The 23,155-nt window shown below is 40.0% G+C and overlaps 1 protein-coding gene across 1 annotated transcript in view; it reads right to left on the minus strand.

Annotated features, from left to right (window-relative positions):
• ANTXR2 (ANTXR cell adhesion molecule 2) overlaps positions 1-23,155 on the minus strand; it is a 280,690-nt gene that overhangs the window by 140,449 nt on the left and 117,086 nt on the right. Inside the window, exons 10-11 of the mRNA XM_077274548.1 lie at positions 22,493-22,588; positions 21,117-21,186 (exon numbers count right to left, since the gene is read on the minus strand). Coding sequence (XP_077130663.1) covers positions 21,117-21,186; positions 22,493-22,588 — 166 coding nt within the window. The remainder of the gene's footprint in view (positions 1-21,116; positions 21,187-22,492; positions 22,589-23,155) is intronic.

The raw sequence follows: 23,155 nt of genomic DNA on the forward strand, positions 1-23,155 counted from the left end.
TCGGACCACCGGAAGAATTGCCCGACTCCTGCTGCCACCACTCTAACTGTAAATACATTCCGACAATAAGACGCACTCCCATTTCCCCAAAAAAATTTTGGGAAAAAAGTATGTCTTATAGTCCGAAAAATACGGTATATCTCTCAGAATACAGTGATGAAAAATAATTATTCTTTCTATAAAATAGTTTTTACTGTGTAAAAGCGCCAAAACATAAAAAAACTATATAAATGTGGTATCACTGTAATCGTACTGATCTGAACAATAAAGCTGCCTTATCAATTTTACCACACGAGGAATGGCATAAAAAAATCCTGAATTGCTGGTTTTTGTTCATTCTCTCTCCCAAAAATCAAACTAGAAAGCGATCAAAAAATGTTATGTGACCAAAAATGGTATTAATAAAAATGTCAACTCATCCTGCAAAAAAAGCCCTCACATGTCAAATATAAAAAACTATATAAATCTGGTATCCCTGAGGTTGCACCGACTCGAAGAATAAAGTAATATAATTGTAGTGACACAGGGATAGTGTCATCGGGGATTAGGCCAGGGGCGCTAGCCGGGAACGTGAGCCGATACACATGAAGTGAAAAGACTGAGGTGTGTAGAGCACACAGCACCTGAGTTAGGCTGGTCACGTGATCACAGGGGCAGAGCTAAGCTGGTCAAGTGCCCAAAGGGGAGGAGCTACCCTGCGAATGGACGGAGAGATGATCGTGGTGTGGAGAAAAATGTTCAAACCGAATAACAAAATCAAAGCAAAGCCAAGAGTCAGAAGACAGACAAGTACAAGGTAACCAAGGGCAGGACAGATGAGTAAAGAGGGACAAGCTAAGGGGTCAGAATACCAGGAGGGACAAAGCAGTACCAAGCAGGAAGACAGAGACAATAATAAAGGGACAAACCGGGTCATACACAGCAAAACTCATACATGAAGAGGAACAGCAATTACAGACAAGTAGCCTGGGTCAGCAAACTCTAGCCGAGTAGACACTGAAGACACTGGACCCAGAAATTATCAGCATTAAATAGCCTCCCCAGAACCAAAGAGAGGCGGACAAACTTAACCCTGACCTAACCAGGACGGAGCAGAACCGCCCCGTACTGAGTCATGAAAGTAATCACTCATACCGCACGAGGAAAGGTGTAAAAAATAAATAAAACCAAGTCTTCACCTACTGTTGATTTTTTAATTCTGTAAGGTTCGGCTCACATTTATCCTGTGCTCTGCGCTGAGCGCTTACATCAGGGTTTCCATGTAAATCTTTGAAATATGTCATTCAGAAGGAACCTCCGGTGGAAGATTCCCTATAATGAAGCAGATTAGGCATTGTAGACACTGTCTGGCCTGTGATCCGGCAGTGTCAGTGTTTTTAGGAGTGCATGCAAGTGCGATGGGCCACAGTTTTGTGCTCTTCTGAAAAGAAGGAAACCGCTAAACAGAGGCCAGACGGAGTCCAGAGTAATTCTGCTGCCTCATTACAGTGAGTGGTTCCCTCAGGGGGTTTCATCTGAATCACGTCATTTGGAACTGGTCACTATAATGTACAACATACTGGTTGCTACAACTTACTGGTCACTAAAATTGGAAGTTTGCAACTTACTCAGTAGCTGATTGTTTCTAGAAAACATGGAGTCAAATGCCTCACTACACTTGTAAATAAATTCTCAAAGGGGTGTAATTTCCAAAATCACTTGAGGGAGATTCTGCTATTCTAGCACATAGGGGCTCTGTATATTCCGCAAACTATTCTAGGAAAATCTGAGCTTCAGGAGGCAAATAGCGCTCCACCCCTACCGAGTCTCTCCGTATGGCTAAGTAGTACTGTACAGCCACATATGGGGTATTTCTACATTCAACAGAAATTTTGAGACAAATTTTTGTGAAATTTTTACCCATTTCTCCTTGTAAAAATGTAAAGTCTGTTTTATTTTTCTTCAAAGCCCAATGGTATAAAATTGTGACAAACTTGTAGTGTCAATATGATTATTGCAACCCTAGATTGATTTATCAAGAGGTTTATTTTGTAAAATGGGGTCACTTATAAGGAGTTCTACTGTTCTGACACCTCAGGGGCTCTCCCAGTGGGTCATGGCACCCGCAAACCATAACAGCAATCTCTACACTATAATATAGAGCTCCTTCCCTTCTGAGCTTTGCACTGTGCCTGAAAAGTATTTCCTGTTCACATGTAAGGTATTGGCACACTCAAGAGAAATTTTTACAACAAACTAAGGTCCATTTTTTCTATTAGCCCTTATAAAAGTAAAAGACTAGGTGCTAAAGCAACAATTTAGTGGTAAAAATTTAATTATTATTTCTTCACATCCAAATATTCTAAAAATCTATGAGGCACATGTAGTATCAATATGATTACTGTACTCCTAAATTAATTCATTGGGGAGTGTAGTTTGCAAATGAGGTTATGTATAGTGAGGTTTGGATGTTCTGGCACCTCAGGGGCTTTGCCAATGTGACGGCATCCTCAAACCATTCCAGCAAAATCTGAACTCCAATATGGGGCTTATTCCCTTCTCAGCTTTTCACTGTGCTACAAAAGTGGTTTTTGACCATATATGGGATATTAATGTACTCAGGAGAAATTGCGCAATTAATTTTGGAGTCCATTGTCTCCAGCTATCCTTGTGAAAAATTGGAGCTAAAAACAGTTTTGTGGGAAAATTTTATTTTTTTCATTTTCACAGATCAACGTTGCAAAATTCTGTGAAGCAGCTGGGGGTTCAAGGTGCTCATCACACACCTAGATAAATGCCTTGAGGGGTCTAATTTCCAAAATGGGGTCATTTGTGGAGGTTTCTACTTTTTAGGCACATCAGAGGCTCTCCAAACAAAACATGGAGTCCATTCATTATGCCAGCAAATTTTACATTCAAATAGTCAAATGGCACTCCTTCCCTTCTGAGTCCTGCCATGCACCCAGTGGGTGGGTATGGCGTATCGGTATGCTCAGGAGAAATTGCACAACAAATTTTGGTGTCTATTTTTTCCTGTTACCCTGGTGAAAATAAAAAAATTGGGACTAAAGTGAGATTTTTGTGAAAAAAATTCATGTTAATTTTTTTTTCCACATTCCAAAAATTCCCGTGAAGCACCTGAAGAGTTAATCAACTTCTTGGAAATGGTTTTGAGCACCTATATGGGTGCAGTTTTTAAAATGATGTCACTCTTGGGTATTTTCTGTCATGTAGACCCCTTAAAGACACTTCAAATGTGATGTGGTCCCTAAAAAAATGGTATTGCAAATTTTGTTGAAAAAATCAGAAATCGCTGGTCAACTTATAACTTCCTAACAAAAAAAAATTATGTTTCAAAAATCATCCTGATGTAAAGTAGACATGTGGGAAATGTTATTTACTAACTATTTTGGGTGACATACCTCTAAGGGCCTAAACATTAAAAGTTTGAAAAGTGCTACATTTTTGCCAAATTTAGTTGTTTTTTTTTTCCACAAATAAATGCAATTCACATCAAAGAAATTTTACCACTATCATGAAGTACAATATGTCAGGTAAAACCACTCTCGGAATCTATGGGATCCGTTGCAACATTCTTTAAGTTATTATCTCATAAAGTGACACTGGTTAGAATTGTAAAATTTGGCCTGTTAATGAGGGTACCAAATGTTTTGGGTGGTAAATGGGTTAAAATAAGCTCTGGAGAAGGAGTTATCTTCCAGACAACATACTCCCCATAGCCTACAAGAGATCATTTACATATAAGAAAAATGTAGATTTCTCTTGAATAAGAAAATTGATTGCGAATATCTGGGTATCATTTCATTCGGCTTCCTATGAGCTACTTGCACATATTGACGGCTTAGAAGGGTTGAGCCTACTGACAGATTCCCTTTGATTTCTAAAAATTTAGGAAGATCACCAAGTATGAGTATTTTTAGAGATGAGTGAATCAATTTGATACAAATTGAATTCATGTAGAATTTTATGAAATTTGCATGTATTGGTAAATTTGAATAATTTGTGATTCAATTCATACAACTCGCCAAAAATGCTTGTACAGTATACATAACTCAGCTCTGCTGTCCATGTACACAGTAGCTGCAGATATCAGTGAGGAGAGGAGGCCATGGTCTTTTCCCCCCATGATGCTGCCTGCTTATGATTGGTCAACTTCATGCAGGGGAAGAAGTACAAACCCCACAGACAAATCTCTGGTAATTTCAAGTTGAACTATCTTATAAATCATAACCTAAACTTTACAAGCTAATATCTCTGCAATAGAAAGAAGAGATTAAAAAAATATACGCAACTTTTTATTTATCTCTGCCACTATTCCTTAATGTAACTAAGTTTAAAACTTCTATAACTCTATAAATGTGACTGTCTACTTAAAAAATAGCAGGTGTCACAATTTTTTTTGCACATTTGTTTTATCAGTCAAATTTTACACCCATACACTCCACACCAATACATCGCCTTATTGTAGGTACTGGCAATTTGGAAGAGTACCTACCTACCTGACTAGTTCTGCTTTTATAGACTTGATTTATTAGTCCTGTTTGACATAGGTAAATGCCACATTTATTCTGCAGCCTGCTGACAGATTTTGGTCACTGTACATGTACCTACCTAAGTTACTTGCTGTTTAATAATGTTAGATCAATTGGGGTTGAAAATATTGTAAAAGTTAATTATAGTGCTGTCAAAATGTATGGTAAAGAAACAGTAACAATAGGAATGGACAGTAATGGAAAAGAATAAAAAAAACATGGCTAAGAATGTTGGAGCCACTAGCAGTAGCAGAAGCAACACTATTAGTGATGAGTGAGTGTGCTCGTTACTCGAGTTTTCCGAGCATGCTCGGGTGTTCTCCGAGTATCTTAGGCATGCTCGTAGATTATGTTTGTGTCCCCGCAGCTGCATGATTTGCTGCTGTTAGACAACCTGAACACATGCAGGGATTGCCTATTTGTTAGGGAATCCCCACATGTATTCAGGCTGTCTAGCAGCTGCAAATCATGCAGCTGCAGGGACTCAAACATAATCTATGAGCATGCCCAAGATACTAGGAGAACACTTGAGCATGCGCGGAAATCTCGAGTGACAAGCACACTCACTCATCACTAAATACTATCACTGATACCAGCTGTCCGGGCAGTAGTACTACCAAACACACCTCACAACTGTCCTCCTTAGCTTCTTGCAAGTATTTTAGTGGGCAGGAAGCAGTAGGCATTTTAAGTAATTTAGCTCATCATGTAGAATGATAGTTAAATGGGAAGATAAAAAGTTTTGCTGCCGAACAGGCCAAGTAGTGCTTTAAACATCTAAGATCTATCGCTAATTCTACTGCTGTTTGCCCCCTTCCACCCAGTAGATGGAAGCACTACGGTAAAGTGGATATGGCCTTTTGCCACATGCCTGAATGTGAATTTCCCATCAAGTGAATTATTGCTGACATTTCAATCCACAGTAACCTATTTGCAAAGTATTCATTTGCTAGTTACTTTATGAGTGTATAATAAAAGATTGTCCTTTTATGATCCATTAAAAAAAGATGAAAAAATATTAAATAAAATTGTGAAAGACATTTGCTGAAAGTAATAAATAATTTACCACTAATTTTCGCACACTGAAAATTAAACTGGCAACTGTTCAAAAAGTTATTAAAATTATAATGACTAAAGATATTTTGAATCAAGCACCAGTGTTAAAACAGATAAATTACTATGGCTTCTTTTTTTTACCTTAAAACAAAAAAATGATAAACTTGATTAGTGAGTACTAGACTGTTTGTAAAGAAGTTTAGACTCCTGTAGGGATCTAATGAATAAAATAAGGCTGCATTAATGACTACTGTATATAAAATGTTATTGTACATCGTAGTTTGAAAGTATCTGTGAGGTAGTTTGAGTTTTTCAGTAACTAAGATCAAGTCATTTTAAGAAGAGAAATTATAAAATTATTATACAGATGGCATACTGTCAATAATTCAGGACAAACTTCCAAATTCCCATGCCAAATGTGGAGATTGACCTTGAAAAACTGCTATATAAACACTGTACTCAGAAAACTGGGATGTTTTTCCTAGCTTTGTATGCTAAAAAATGTCTGAATACCAGCACATATTATGACTGTAAGGTAACATGAAACCTTAGAGAGGTTGTCCAATATTGGACAACATCTTATAATGGGCCCAGAGAGGTGAAAAAACTCCCTCCCCCTCGGCTTATACACGAGTCAGTTGTCCAGAACGCTGACAGGGTAGGGGGGGCAGGGGAGCAGCGGCAGGAGCCGGTGGCTGTGGCACAGTGACATCTGCAGCCACGAGCTAACAGAAGACATCATACTCACCATCCGTCGCTGCATCTCCGTTGTCCCGGCACTAGCAGCTCTCCTCTCCTGTGCTGAGCGGTCACGTGGTACCACTCATTAAGGTAATGAATATGTATGCGTCTCCACTCCCATAGGTGTGGAGCGCATATTCATTGCCTTAATGAGCGGTACCACATGACCGCTCAGCACAGGAGAAGAGAGCTGCCGGTGCTGAGACAACTGAGATGCAGTTGCAACGAGGGTGAGTAGGACGGAGGTTGGGAGGGGGGATGTGAGCCATGCATGCAACCACGGGGGGAGCCGAGCCATGGGGGACCAGGGGAGCCAAGCTATGCGGAACCGGGGGAGCCAAGCCATGCAGACCGGGGCAGCTGAGCTAGGGGGAGCCACACATACCAGGACAGGACAGGGGGAGCCACATACCAGGACAGGACGAGGGGAGCCACATACCAGGACAGGATGTGGGGAGCCACAAACCATGACAGCAACGGGGGAGCCACACATACCAGGACAGGACAGGGGGAGCCACATACCAGGACAGGACAGGGGAGCCACACATAGCAGGACAAGGATGAGAAGACAATGCATACCCGGCTTATACTCAAGTCAATAAGCTTACCCAGTTTTCCGTGGCAACAGTGGGTGCCTTCGCTTATACTCGAGTATATACGGTACTTAGAAAATTGGTAATATGTTAAATACTTATTCCACCTGCTTTAAATTCTTTCAAAAAGTAGTGGCTCTGTCCTTAGAAATAGCTATGAATATCACATTGTGGAGGTCTTAATGTTGCTACTGAAGCAGACTTAAACTATGGCTTATGAGTCAAAAATAATGAGCTAACAAGCTTGTAAGGTTTATGAGCCATAAGTTGTATTTTTTGCATTTCCTTTCCTTTTATTAACACTATTAATAAACAAAAAAGATTTTAGAATGTTGGATATCAGTCCTAAAAGGTGATGGCCAAGTCTTATATTGGCCAAAACTGGGGACAGGTTCCCTATAAAATGAGCACATTATTATAGAGGGCTTTCCTCTTGACAAAATCTTTCTCTATGCCACATTAGTGCAATTGGACATACTGGTAGGGGTTAATCTCCTTAATCAGTAAAAGTGTCTAACAAAATCACTATATTTAGGAGAAATCACCTATATATGAATTATATGGTTAGACATTCAACTGAATATTTGGCCTGGAATATTGCATATGTGGTCAGTCACAGCTTCCTTTGACACTACAATCTTACTTCTGAAGCTGACCGATCATTCATTTGAATGGTCGGCTTTAAATACCACATATGTGGCCAGCCGCAGCATCCTTTGACACTAAAAACTACTGGGAGTTCCTAAAGTAGACAAGATGCGACCATTAAGGAGTCCAAATGTGACATATTTAATGGTTAACTAAGATCAGAGCAACACATTAAGATTTAAAGTCTCTAAAGTAGCACATTTTACCATATACGAGCATATTGATTTTTTTATTACCTACTGTATTTTATATCAGAGTGGTTTTACAGCAACTGACTAACTATGAACTATTACTTCTAATTATACCAGAATACTGGAATTATACCAGAATACTGGAATTCCAGAATGCTATCATGATACTGATAGTGCCTTATTACTAAACGTGGTGGTCTGGTAGTATAATATTCACCCCTGATAACTACAATTCATAAAACTTGAAGCTATTATTCAATATATGTGCATGTCATATAAGTTAAAAAAGGCTCAAAATTTGCAATTAACCAATGATGGCAGGCTTTTGAGAACGTTTAGCTGGCTGAGAGGCAGTCAGTAAGGCATCTCCTCTAGTGTGCTGTTAATTATTTAAACTCCGAGAGCAGGGTAAATGATCGCCACATCTGTCACCACACAGAGAGAACCCTTATTCGATGCGGGACCAGATGTGTTTATTTTCAACATGCACTAACTACTAACTACTTAATGTGTTTCAATCTTTAGCCAAAAGTTAATTAAGCAAACATACTAAACATTAGTCATCTTATAAGACAGTCATTTCTAGTTTTTATCATGGACTCTTTAATAGATCTCAACAGGAATTCGGAAGACAAAACAGTTACTGTATAAGATCAACAGAGCTAAGCTACCGTATATACTCGAGTATAAGCCGAGATTTTCAGCCCACTTTTTGGGGCTGAAATTGCCCCTCTCGGCTTATACTCGAGTCATACCAGGGGTCGGCAGGGGAGGGGGAGCGGGGTCTGTCTAAAAATACTCACCTAGTCCAGGCGCGGTCCCTGCTTCCCCGGCGCCAGCAGCTTCTTCCTGCACTCAGCGGTCACATGGTCCCGCTCATTACAGTAAATGAATATTCGGCTCCACCTCCCATAGGGGTGGAGCCGCCTATTCATTACTGTAATCAGCGGAACCATGTGACCGCTGAGTACAGGATGAAGCGCTGCGGCGTCGGGGAAGCAGGGTCTACACAGCGGCAGGACCAGGTGAGTATACGGGGAGGGGAGCGCAGCGCTGCGCGATAGTCACCTGCTCCTCGTTCCGGGCGCCGATCTGTCTCCAGCAGTGACGCTGAGGTCAGAGGGCGCGGTGACGTGGTCAGTGCGCGCCCTCTGCTGAACATCAGTGCTGGAGACAGATCGGCGCCCGGAACGAGGAGAGGTGACTATTGAAAGTGCCCGGGGCCTGACGACGGAGAGGTGAGTATGTGATTTATTTTTTTTATTGCAGCAAATGGGGCAAGTGTCTGTATGGAGCATCTATGGGGCCATAACGTTCCTGCAGCACTATATGGGGCCATAACATTCCTGCGGCACTATATGGGGCCATAACATTCCTGCAGCACTATATGGAGCCATAACATTCCTGCAGCACTATATGGGGCCATAACGTTCCGGCAGCACTATATGGGGCCATAACATTCCTGCAGCACTATATGGGGCCATAACATTCCTGCAGCACTATATGGGGCCATAACATTCCTGCAGCACTATATGGGGCCATAACATTCCTGCAGCACTATATGGGGCCATAACATTCCTGCAGCACTATATGGGGCCATAACATTCCTGCAGCACTATATGGGGGCCATAACGTTCCTGCAGCACTACATGGGGCCATAACATTCCTGCAGCACTATATGGGGCCATAACATTCCTGCAGCACTATATGGGGCTATAACATTTCTGCAGCACTATATGGGGCCATAACGTTTCTGCAGCACTATATGGGGCCATAACGTTTCTGCAGCACTATATAGGGGCATAATGTTTGTGCAGCACTATATGGGGCAAGTGTCTGTATGGGGCCATAATTAACGTTTGTAGTGCACTACGGCATATGGGGCAAGTGTCTGTATGGAGCATCTTATAGGGCCATAATGTTTGTGCAGCACTATAAGGGTCAAATATCTTTATAGAGCATCTTATGGGGCCATAATCAGCATTTGTGCAGCATTATATTGGGCAAATGTGTCTATGGAGCATCTTATGGGGCATTTATTAACCTTTATGCAGGATTATATGGGGCATATTTTAATATGGAACACCTTATGGGGCCATAATGAACAGTATGGAGCATTATATGGGGCTCCTGATTCAATATGGATATTCAAAGACACTTAACCTACTGATGTCTCAATTAATTTTACTTTTATTGGTATCTATTATTACTTTTGACATTTACCGGTAGCTGCTGCATTTTCCCCCCTAGGCTTATACTCGAGTCAATAAGTTTTCCCAGTTTTTTGTGGCAAAATTAGGGGGGGTCGGCTTATACTCGGGTCGGCTTATACTCGAGTATATACGGTAATTTGTTTCCTAATAACTCCTGGTTGCTCCAACCACTACTAGTTATCACATACTATAAGAATAACATTCTGACAATGGGATTAGGATTTAACCCTTTAGCTTATGGTGTGTGAGTGATATATCCATCAATGAGTGGATTGTTGTGTGTGGAGCTAAGCCCGCTATATACAGTGCAGATGCCGGCTCTATTACATAGCCAACATCTGCCTCTAACATCAGCATTCAGAACTACCTCCAACCCCATAAATCAATCACTGACAGCAGCATTTAAGCACTGTGAACCTGCTCTGACATATATACTCAGGGCACATTGTTTGCTCCCCCACCATCCTCATCACTATGTGATCACAGATGCCTGCTGAATAAACTCATGTTGGAACACTTGTGACGTCCAGCCATAGGAGACTGTGAGTACTACTAAATACTGCAATACTGTAATATTGCTGTAAAAAAGTGCAAGCGATAACACATGCTCGAGATCACTGGACAGGAAAAGAAGGGAACATTAAAAAACAAGCTTTTGAAATTTTTAGGTTTTTTTTATTTAAAATTTTTAATCAGCCCATTTTTCTGAGTTAAAATAATAAAACACTAAAAAATAAGTATAATCAGTGGTGACATGGCTGTAAAAGTCCGATCTAGGAAATTATAACTTATACAGTAAACATCATAAGAGACAAAGAAATTGAAATGATAAAAAAAAAATTTGGGGGGTCACAATTGCCACAAAATTTGCAATAAAAAGAGAACAAACCATCATATGTATTCCAATCGCCCGATCTATCAATTAAAAAAAGGGATTAACCTGATCGCTAAACGGCGTAGCGAGAAAAAAATTTGAAACGCCAGAATTACGGTTTTTTGATCGCTGCGACATTGCATTAAATGCAATAACGGACGATCAAAAGAACATAATTGCACCAAAATGGTATCATTAAAAACGTCAGCTCGAAATGCAAAAAATAAGCCCTCACTCGACCCGAGATCACAAAAAATGGAGACGCTACGGGTATCGGAAAATTGCTCTTTTTTTTAGCAAAGTTTGGAATTTTTATTGCCACTTACAGTAGATAAAAAAGAACCTAGACATGTTTCGTGTCTATGAACGCGTAATGACCTGGAGAATCAAAATGACAGGTCAGTTTTAGCATTTAGTGAACCTAGCAAAAAAGCCAAACAAAAAACCAGTGTGGGATTGTACTTTTTTTGCAATTTCACCGCACTTGGAATTTGTTCCCCCCTTTTCTAGTACGTGACATGCTAAAACCAATGATGTCGTTCAAAAGTACAACTTGTCCTGCAAAAAATAAGTCCTCACATGGTCATATTGACAGAAAAATTTAAAAAGTTGTGGCTCCAGGAAGGAGAGGAGCAAAAAACGAAAACGAAACGAAAAAATGAAAATACCCAGGGTCATGAAGGGGTTATTACTAGTGAGAGGTCATGATAAATATTAGTGAATATAATCAGCCCCTTTCTATACCGGGACATTTTCCCCCCAGAAAGCATGGATTAAGCTTTACCCCTTTCACAATTTTCCCGAGATAAATTAGAATATTGCTATGATTTATGTCTTAAATTATAACCAGTTTTATGTTTCTACACTTGTTTCAACAATAAAGAGGTTAACTGTAGCATTCACTGTGTCCAGAATGATTATATGTCATTATTTTGATTGGAATATTACATTGTTGATTTCACCGTGTGTTCTGACAAACATACACCCCCGTGGTTATTACATGATCACACTTATAACAATCTTACAGTGAGTTCCTTGACAGACACATTCCCCTTTTCTGATCACATGATTACACGGACAATGACCTCAAACCCTCCCTCTCTTTCCCTCCTTTTTTCACTGGATCTGAGAGCATATGCGCAGTCACTACTTCCACTCTCCTCTTCCTGCAGTATGGCATGTTGGGGCAGCTGTGCACGTACAGACACACTGACAATTGTTGCCATGTTGTTTGTGCCTGGCTTGCCCCCTGCAGCTCGGATACAGGAAGCAGATTATTCATCTGCCCGGAAGCTGGCATGACATGCGCCACAAATAAATTACAGCTGACTCCTCATCACTCTTTCCTCCCCATCGGCTGGGCTGCCATAAGGTACTTTAACCCAAGAGTCTCCCCACCCCACATATACGCCCCTTGAGGAAGCAGGGTGAAACGTGCGTTGGGGCTTCTAGACATGCACAGGGTAAGCTAAATCCCTCCATTTATGCTAGATAGACTATGCTATTATGAGGTTTTCAGGGTGGGAGCTGAAATTTCTTATGCTTTCATTATACGTGTTGAATATAACTTTGGAAAATACTATTCACTTCTGAATCTATTGTTGAGATTTAAAGGCACGGTATGAACTTTAGATTAAATACTGATATTGCTACTTGTAAATTTAATGTTTAAGCAAATGCATTATTCAGGTACTTTCGTGGTCAGATTGCTATATTCTAATAGTGACACTGGATATTCCCTTAAAAAATTGGTGGATATGTTTTCAATTCATAGTGTGTTATAAAGTCTACTGGCCACCTAGTTCATGTCCCTGGGGTATTATTTCTTTTGTACATAGTCTTTGTTTGTATGATATTTCTTCATGTTAAGAAATGTAATAAAAAGTTGGTTTTATTGGAATTGGGGCTTAGTGTTTGCACAATAAATATAATTCTAACTGAGTGCATCCTATACTAAATATAAGTTGATTTAAGGAATGTTGATAAAAGCAAATTATATTGCACAATGAATGCTGGAAAAATGAAACACAAAAAACAATGGCAGATTTTTTTGTTTTCAATATTTCACCTCAATTAGGTTTTGGTCTCCACTTTTCAGTTCATTGTATGGTAAAGAGAATTGTGTCAATCAAATTTAAACCTTGTCTCAAGAAAACAAGTTATCATACAGATACAGTATATTAATTGAGAAATAAAGAACTTATGGCACTTTGAAGGAAGGCAAGAAAAAAATGAAAATGCAAAAAAGGCAAATTGTTCGCATTCTAAAGGGGAAGAAAAAAATCTAAATAGTAGAGCAAATAAAACCTAAAAGTAGAATAAATCAAGAGGTTCCTTTTTGGACAGCACATTTTTATCTTCTCAGCAACATTTTTAACACTAGTGATAAATCATGGGGTTGTTTACAGCAGGAAACTATGATATTCGTACAGTATTATGTTTTTGTCTGATGTGTTGAATGATCCCTGTGAAAACGTAAGAAATACTGATTAAGGGAAACTTCTAACATTAATACCCCTATTTTCATCCAGTGTTTTTAAGGGTATCTATTAGCTCCACTTACTTCTCTGATTAGCAAACATTGTATTTTCCATGAACAAAATTCTGGAACATAGTTTTCTACAAGGTGTGAGGCAGTGACTCGTGTCACAGGTAGGGGTCACTGTGTGTTCTCCCCAGGTTGTGCACGGAGACGGATGAAGTCCATAGGTGTGCATGGCAGTCACGGATTTCCGGCCTGGGTTTTCCATGTGGCTGAAAGCCACAGGTTTGTTTGTTAAAAACCCTGCAGTAAGGGGTATGGGTGTATCAGGTGTAATGTCAGTGTCAGTCTGGTGTGTGCTGTAGTGCAGAGCTGAGGCCTGCAGAGCGCTGGCTGTGTGTGTGAAGCACCACAGGCCAGCGAAGCCAGCAGCTATGGCAGCTGAATAGCCTGGCACCCGCAGCGTACACAGCGATGCTAGTCGTCCATGGTAACTGGTCTCGGATGTGGACAGTCTTGTGCCCGGAGGTGAACTGAAGGTGGATGTCCTGTGCCCGAAAGAGTCAGATGTGGATAGTCCTGTGCCCGGAGGTGTAACAGAGGTGGATGTCCTGTGTCCGAAAGAGGACTGGCATGTGTAACAATTGCAAAAAGGTGGATTTGGTGCCCGGCTGCTATCCGGAGGATATCCTGGCCTGTGTACAGCTATGTGAGTAAGTGCAGGACACCCACGGGAACTAGTCAGGAGGACTGGCGTGTGTAGTGTATGCAACATGTGAAGCTGTGTTTGGAGACTGTAATATGGCATGTGGTCGCCCCACGGATACTGGACAAGGAGAGGACCGGCGTGTTTAGGGACTACAATCTAAAAGCTATATGATGTGTACTGCTATGAAACGGGCACTGAGATGAGATGCATCTGTGTGTATTGAACTTTGATGACGTGTACTATAAAATGCTATGCACCTTTATGTGTGAAGTAACACATTAAAGAGACTTTTGTGTTTGAACTTTTTGGGTCACTGCCTCTTCATTGCATATGGTGCTACCGCAGCATTACAAGGGGCATGAAAAAGTTTGGGCCCCCCTGGTCAAAATTAGTGTTATTGTGAACAGTTAACAAGTTGAAGGTGAAATGATCTCTAAAAGGCCTAAAGTTAAAGATTATACATTTCCTTTGTATTTTAGGCAAACAAAAATATTTTGGAATTTTTTACATTTTAAAAATTACAAAAAGGAAAATGGGCTGATGCAAACATTTGGGCACATTTGGAGATTTGTGTGACCAGATAACTTTGACCAAGGTTTCAGACCTTAATTAGCCTGTTAGGGTTATGGCTAGTTTTCTATCATCGTTAGGAAAGGCCAGGTGATGCAAATTTCCCTGCTTTAGAAAAACCCAGCCTACTCTGACTTTGTGACAAAAAACTGCAGCCATGCCTTCTTTTAAGCACTCGCCTAGCAGCACTATGAAAATGAAAAGGTGAAGGCCCACAAAGTAGGAGAAGGCTATAAAAACATAGCAAAGAGTTTTTTACAAGTTGTACTTTCATCCATTTAAAATGTTAATAAGAAATGACAGTTAACAGGAACAGCAGAGGTCAAGATAAGGTTTGGAAGACCAAGCTAAATTTCTGTGAGAGCTGCTCATAGGATTGATAGAGAGGCAAAGCAGTACCCCTGCTTGACTGCAAAGGTCCTTCAGAAAGATATAGCAGACTCTGGAGTTGTGGTACATTGTTCTACTGTTGAGAGACATATGCATAAATATGACCTTCATGGAAGAGTCATTAGAAGAAAACCTCTCCTACGTCTTCACCATAAAATTAAGAAGTATGCAAAAGAACATCTAAACAAGCCTAATGCATTCTGGAAGCAAGTTATGTGGACTGATGAGATTAAAACAGAACTCTTTGGCCACAATGATCAAAGGAATGTGTGCATAAAACGGAATTTTAGAAAAAGAACATCTTGCCAACCGTTAAGCAAAAGATTAATTATGCTTTGGGGTTGTGTTACAGTCAACTGCACAAAGAACATTTCATGGGTAGAGGGAAGAAGGAATTCAATGAAGTTTCAACAAATTCTTGATGCAAACATACCACCATCTGTAAAAAAACATGAAGTTGAAAAGAGGATAGCTTCTACATATGATTCTAAACACATGTCAAAATCCACAACAGACTACCTTTCAAGGTGCAAGCTCAAGGTTTAACAATGTCCCTCACAGTCCCCAGATCTGAACATCATTGAAAATCTGTGGCTAGACCTCAAAATAGTAGTGCATACAAGATGATCCAGGAATCAGAACTGTAAGAATTTTTCCAAGGAAGTATGGATAAAAAAATCCCTCAAACAAGAATTGAAAGAGTCTTGGCTGGCTACAAAAAGCATTTACAAGCTGTGATACTCGCAGAAGGGAGTGCGTCTATGTACTAACTATGCATGGTGCCCAAACATTTACATGCAACTGTAAGTCTTTGTACTATTCTTCTGTTCTGTTATTCCTCCTGAATATTTATCAATAAATTCACAACTGGGTGTTAATATTGTCAAATTAGAGAATGGAGGCTGTCAGATTTAGAAGGGATATGTAAATATTCTCTTCAGAGAGGAAGACAAATTGAACTCACCTGCCAACTACAACCCCTGGCAAAAAATATGGACTCACCAGCCTTTGAGGATGCTTGGTTAAAAAAAGTAACCATTACTGACTACCACTTTATTTGTTCTTGATTTCTTTTACTGTTTCTTAAAGCCAGAAAGTTGCCGTTTGAAATTACTTTAGCTTTGTGCCATATCTGTGATCTGCTTTTATTCTACAAAATTAAACAACTGAGGAAAGTAGGATGCCTGATTTGGCTAGGTGAGAGGCCTCTAACAGAGGGCTTGAGGTGGAATGTTTCTCCTTGTGGAGAGTGCCAAGCCAGTGTAAAGAGACTTTTAGTCTATGCAATGCTCCTCTGGCAACTGACACATTCAAATAGCCTCTTCAAAGAGGAAGAGGACATAGAAGGGACACACTCATGACTGATAACATCCAGCTACGATTCACTACTATTCTAGGAGGAACGCCACAATGCAGAGTAACAGAAAATACTCTAGAATTGTTATAGTAAAAACACCTGAAAAGTTGTCTTTATAGCAAAAAAAATAGCTAACCGATTGGAGTAAAGGAAACAAAAAACAGGTTTTTCATGTATCTTCTGTAGGAATCTGTGTCCGTATTGGTCATAAATGGCTAGCATTCCTAATGATGCCGTTTTTTTCTAATTTTAGCTATCAATAGTAATCAATAGTACATAAAACATGAATGTAAGTATAGAATACAATAGCTATCATAAAAGAAGATGGTATATGATCTTACAGCCACTCACATACAAAGAAAAAAATATTAATATCACTATTTGCAGTAGGGAACTCTAAAAACTTAATGGCACACACTCCTAAGTGTGTGGTTACCTACTTTTGTCTGGCTACCAATCTTAGTTAATGTGCGCACTGCATTGGTACAATTATCGTAGAATGTACAGGGGGTGCTTTTCTCTATGTATACCTTAACATTCCTATTGGTCTCCAATTGCAAGACTGAGGCAAAAAAATGCTCTTTTGTCTTCCATGTGGTCAGTTTGTATTTTGTTAACTGTATAGAAAAGCACAAAAGATTACTCTTTCCTATACACTGAACTGCTGCAAAAATATGTTTTAAGAAGTTACATATATACTTGTGTATAAGTCGACTCTAGTATAAACCGAGGCACCTAATTTTGCCACGAAAAACTGGGAAAACATATTGACTCGAGTATAAGCTGGATATACATTGTCTCCTCACCCCTATCATTATATGCATGGCTCCCCATCCCTGTCCTTGTATGCATGGTTTCCCATCCCTGTCCTTGTATGAATGGCTTCCCATCCCTGCCCTTGCATGCATGGCTCCTCGTCCCTGTATGCATGGCTCCTTATCCCCCGTCCTTGTATGCATGGCTCCTTACCTCTATCCTTGCATGCAAGGCTCCCCATCCCTGTCCTTGTATGCATGGCTCCTATAAAAAAACAAAAAACCACATCCTACTTACCTTCCCTGTGCACCCTCACTGCATCCCAATCTGTGCCAGCCGCTCTTACGGCCAAGTGATCACATGTCCCCACTCATTAGGGTAATGAATATTCACTCCACACCTATGCGAGTGGAGAGAGGTGAATATTCGTTACCTTAATGAGTGGGGGACACGTGACTGCTCGGCCGGAAGGGAAGGTAAGTATGATGTGTGCTGGAAGCCGGCGGCTGCGGCTGTACCTGTGCGCGCTATAAGAGAAATGAATATTCATTGCCAGAGCTATTCTCCTGCCTCTGTGACCCGCTGCTCCGCCGCTCTCACTCCCCCACCATCTTTCTGGGACAATGACTTGTGTATAAGCCGAGGGGGTGTTTTCAGCACAAAAAATGTGCTGAAAAACTCAGCATATACACGAGTATATACGGTATACTTTTTTATATATATTGGGCTTTTATGATGAATGGATGCCTAGCAGAGATGAGCAAATCAATTCAATGTGAATTTAAACTGAGTTTTAGGAAATTTTCAGGTACCAAAATATGAAAACTCTTTATGATTTAATTTGCATTAATCATCAAAAAATGGCAGCACACTTTCTATATATTACAGAAGACTGTATCAGCCACATTAGGCTATAATGATCTCAAGTCTGATTATGCAGGCTTTCCTTTAATGCATTGCTGCTATCACATGGTATAGCACAGCCAATAAAGATGACTTATAATAGCCTAGGCAGGGAATGCAACAGTCATTGTAGTGTGATTTCGGATGGTGAGAGGAAGTCAGGGCTCACAGCTTAGCAATATACTTAGGAAGAGAAATCCCTAACACAATGGACAAATACTTTAGACAGTAGTTGTACACCTGCAGCAGTGAAGATGATGAGTGTAGTCATGGGAATAATGCACATTCAATTGATGAGAGTAGAAAGATAAGAAATCTGTTAGCAGCAGCAGTGACAGACTCGGTATGATTAATCAGTGATATGATGTAGCTGGAATCTGTCCTGCTGCATTTGAATTATAATTAAAAAGAAAATTCTTCATTCATAATGCACTAGAATGCAGAAGCTATATACGACAATATTTTTTACAGAACAAAAAAAAACTAAGTGGCTAAAATGAGAATTTGCTTTTTTTGTGCAATATTTGTTTTTGTGAAAGGGGAATTATTGTTTAAAAAAAACAAACAAAATAAAATTCCACAAAATCCAGTCATTAAATTGTGACTATCTGTTAGGGTTGGCGGATTGCACTACATAAAAATAAATAATAAAATGCAATCGCAACCCGGGGTCCACCGTGCAGAGATGGATAACTGCTGCTAGTGTGAACAATGGTGGAACGAAGCTGCGAGCGTTAAACTAAATCAGACTGTGTTAACTCCACACAGTATGAATGGAACGCAAAGTACTAAGCTTAGTTACTTTACTGAGAGGTACTGCACTCATACTGCTGAGTACTATACCCTGTTAAACATCACAGGGATGGAAGCATGTGGATTGCGCTCACTCTGCAACTAAACTGTGTCAATCGCGCACAAGAATGAAGCAGATGCTTAGCCAAAGGAAGAGCTCATGTGACGCTAGGTGCAAAGCCCTGATGCTTTCCCTGAGAGGTGTAGCCTGAGGCTTAGACTTGCTCTGTAACTCAACTGTGCTAACCGCACACATGTAGGAAACAGATGCTAAGCCAAGGGGTAGCTATCCAGTCCTAACCCTACCTGCCAGTGCAAGACCTCTCAGAGTATAGAGCGACACATGCAAACAGAGTGTTAGCGTATCACTCACATACACCACACATAAGTGATACTAGCATGCCCACGTACGCCGCTGGGAGTCTTTTATACACAAAGTTCCACCTCAAACACTCACACCCAGTCGGCTGAGACGTCATGTGTGGGCCAATCTGGAACTTCCACCTCGCCGGTGCAGCAACCGTCCGACCACCAATGAGCAAATGCCACATCACAGACATGCTCAGTGGGGTGATCTCTGGACTCCCGAGCATCAGACTGCAACTGCCTATTGCTGGTTATCATAGGTTTGACTGGAAGGCCAGTAGTAACCAAATGAATACCATGAGCCTGAGCAAGATGTTGGGACTGACATCTGTGCTGAGAAGCACCCGCCTCGACCGGACCTGTATGGGAGACCACAGGAGCAGATGCTTTGGATCTATCCCGCACCGTGGGAAAATTCCGACTCCTAACACTATCTCACAAAAGTGTGCATGTTGCAAGCAATATATTTTTTGACATTTGCTTTACTAGTAGTGATGAGCGAATAAACTCGTTACTCGAGATTTCCCCAGCACGCTCGGGTGTCCTTCGAGTATTTTTTAGTGTTCGGAGATTTAGTTTTTATCGCCTCAGCTGAATGATTTACAGCTATTAGCCAGGCTGAGTACATGTGGGGGTTGCCTGGTTGCTAGGGAATCCCCACATGTAATCAAGCAGGCTAGTAGCTGTAAATCATCCAGCTGCGGTGAAGAAAACTAAATCTCCGAGCACTAAAAAATACTCGGAGGACACCCGAGCGTGCTCGGGAAATCTCAAGAAACGAGCATATTCGCTCATCACTATTTACTAGTCAAATTTACAGCCTGTACATGCCACAACAATACAGCTCAATTTAGCAGGAGTTGTCTTTTTAAATATGTACCTATCCATCATTTCTTATCAGATCGTTTTTGGTAAATTAAAAAAAAGTTAGAAAAAAATGTTAAAAAAATGTACACATTTAACTGCATCTTTTCTGCTAGTCAAATTTAACTACCATAAATGCCATTTATACGGTAGTCTGCTGTCATATTTTGTACAAGTATTTACTAATCTAGAATTTCTTATTGTCCTTTTTTGCATGTGTTGAATAATTGTTGTTGAAAATACTGTCAAAAATAAATTCTATTGTTGTACAATATGTATGATAAAAGAAAAAGTGAAAATGGCAATGGATGGAATTGTGTAAAAAATGGAAAAACATAATAAGAATGTGGGAACTATTAACAGAAGCACCACCCACAACACTAAACGTCCAGGCAGTAGTATTACCAAAAGTAAGCCACAATTGTCCTCCTTTGCTTCTGGAAAACATATAAGTGGGGAGAAAGCGGAGAGCATTATGAAATATATAGCATATTACTCATCTCACAGCAGGATGTTGTTACCTCTGACAGCAACATCATCAGACTAAGTTATAGCTCTGCAAACAACTGTCTGCCTGATCAAAAATCACTAAGAGGTATAACTCCTGTGTTATTAAATGGGCTAGGCTATCATATGTCTCTACAGTGCGGTAACCCTGACATTACTACTGATTTTTTTGTATTTGAGATCTTAAATGAAGTTGTATGTGATCTTAGGAGACCTCGGGGTGCTACATGTATTTACTCGGCAATTGGAGGATTTGCATTATTGAGATTCGCAGCCACTCAATTTCCTGTAAATTGTGTTTTTGTTAAAAAAAATTCATGTATCTCATGAATTTGAATTTGAAAAGATTCAATTATTAATAATCCTTAGACATCCATTCTGACTCTGGACAATATCGGGCATATACTGTACCTCCTGAGCATTTGACACAAATGTAGAGTTTCACTAACTTCCAACCTCTAACAAGAATGGAGACTGCATAACTTGCTTCGGTTTGTATCACTTTCTTTGGGAATTACAGATGTTACACATAATTAAGAAGTGAAACTTTTAAGAATAAGGAAGCTACTTACTGTCCATCTTCATGAAGCTCAGTCACCGGACAGAGCATGTGTTGTGATTTTACTTCAAGGGGCTTTTCATCTTTAAAAAAATAATAATTTTGATAATATTAATTCTAAAACCAAAACCAGATTAATAGCTAAAACAAGTAGACAACAAAAGCAGTTACATTGTGCAAACCTACACACACAGCATTATCACCAATGTACTCTTTTTATACATTTTCCATAAATTGAGTTAGAATAACATTATACTAGGTTCACATTTGTATGTCTGCAGATATATATGAAGGAAATATAAGTAAAAATGTATGCAAGCGTGTTCCATATATCAAACTATGTTTCTGAATTTTGATATATATGCCCCATTTTTTTTCTTAAAAGGAAGCAATTTTTGTGTTCTTTTCTCAACTAGCTGTTAATGGTACAGACAGGAAAACATGTGTTTTAGACTTATTGAAACACACTGCTTTGCATTTTAATATGTCTCCAATTGAGAATAATGGAGAAAAAATGTACAGTTAAAACTAGAAGTTCACATACACTATATAAAAAGATCCATATGCTCATTTTTCTCAATATCTGACTTGAAATCAGAATAAACCTCTACGGTTTGAGGTCAATTAGGGTTACCATAATTATTACTTGCCAAATGCCAGAATAATGAGACACGAGATGGATGGATTGACCTGTTGCTGAATCAGTAATGCGCACAGGGGTAAACATGGACTCATTTGGGGTAAACATGGACTCATCATCAGTTTCCACACCTACTGTCAGCTTTTAGAAGACACTTTCTTCAAGTATTAGTGTAAAAAAAAGTCTGCATCTTTCAATAAAACCACGATTTTTATGCAAGACAATGTTCCATCGTGCTTGTTCGCGTTCTTCTCTGCCCTGACTAAGGCAGAGTAAAGTACTGCAGTGCGCATGTGCCAGGGCTCTTTAGCCTTTTCCTGTGCATGTGCACTGCAGTAATTTGCTCTGCCCTCGACAGAGCATAGAAATGTGCCCTGCACATGAGTGCAATGCCGCGAAGACTGTGTGGATGATGTAGGACACGTCATCCACACGAAGTAAGAAGGAGGACAAGAAGAGAGGAGGCGCTGGATCAAGACCAGAGACACCCATCGGACCCGACCGCCCTGTAGATGAATATAATAAAAGCTCTTTTTCTTGTCTTTTCTTGTCTTGCAGGCTGGATTGAGGGCCTATATACAGCAAATTATAATGCTGTATATAGGGCTGAAAGATACTGGCCTTACCTCATATGGGACAAACCTGGAGACAGGTTCCCTTTAAAGCAAACCTGTCATCAGGATTTTGCTAAGTAAACTACAGGCATTTGTTTTCTGTGTGATGCATTGAACTCTTCTCAAAATACTTACGGGTTATTGTATTGTTGAGGTGGTAGGTGCAGGCAACATTCTCGATATTTTTCCCAAATAAAAATCCATTCCCTCTCAGGACAACTTGAAATTTCACTGAAAAAATGCACATAGAAGTAATAAATTTTGATTTTATATTTATATAATATTAATGTTGCTTTATACATCAATAGAACAACCAGACTGTATTAACCTCTTAAAGCGGTGGTACGAAGACAAGGCATATTTCTCCTAACTCCCTATCTATTTAGTCTCATAATCTAAGCTATTTTTTACAGTTTATAGTTGCTTTAAAATTCCCTACCATTCCCTAACTACACCATCTAACTGCTTTTGTAATTTTTTTTATTATTCACTGTCTGATGACGATTTATTTGAGTATCCCAGTGCATGCTGGCAAGAGGCTGCAGTTACTATCACTGCACTCACCACTCTGCTGCCGGCTTATTACCATTCATCTAAACCGACAACTGACTGGACATTGAGCTCATTGCACTGGGCATTGGGGGATACTGTGCATGTAGGGAGACAATGCACAAGGGAAACTCTTAGGGGGGACAGCGCAAGGACCAGCCCCTGAAACGAGCGTCACTGATGACGTTTTGTTTCAGGGATGGGCAGAGACAGTGACTGCATCCTCTGCCCCCTGCATGCACTGAGATT

The sequence above is a fragment of the Ranitomeya variabilis genome, chromosome 1, assembly GCF_051348905.1.
Source record: "Ranitomeya variabilis isolate aRanVar5 chromosome 1, aRanVar5.hap1, whole genome shotgun sequence".
In the NCBI taxonomy this organism is placed as follows: Eukaryota; Metazoa; Chordata; class Amphibia; order Anura; family Dendrobatidae; genus Ranitomeya; species Ranitomeya variabilis.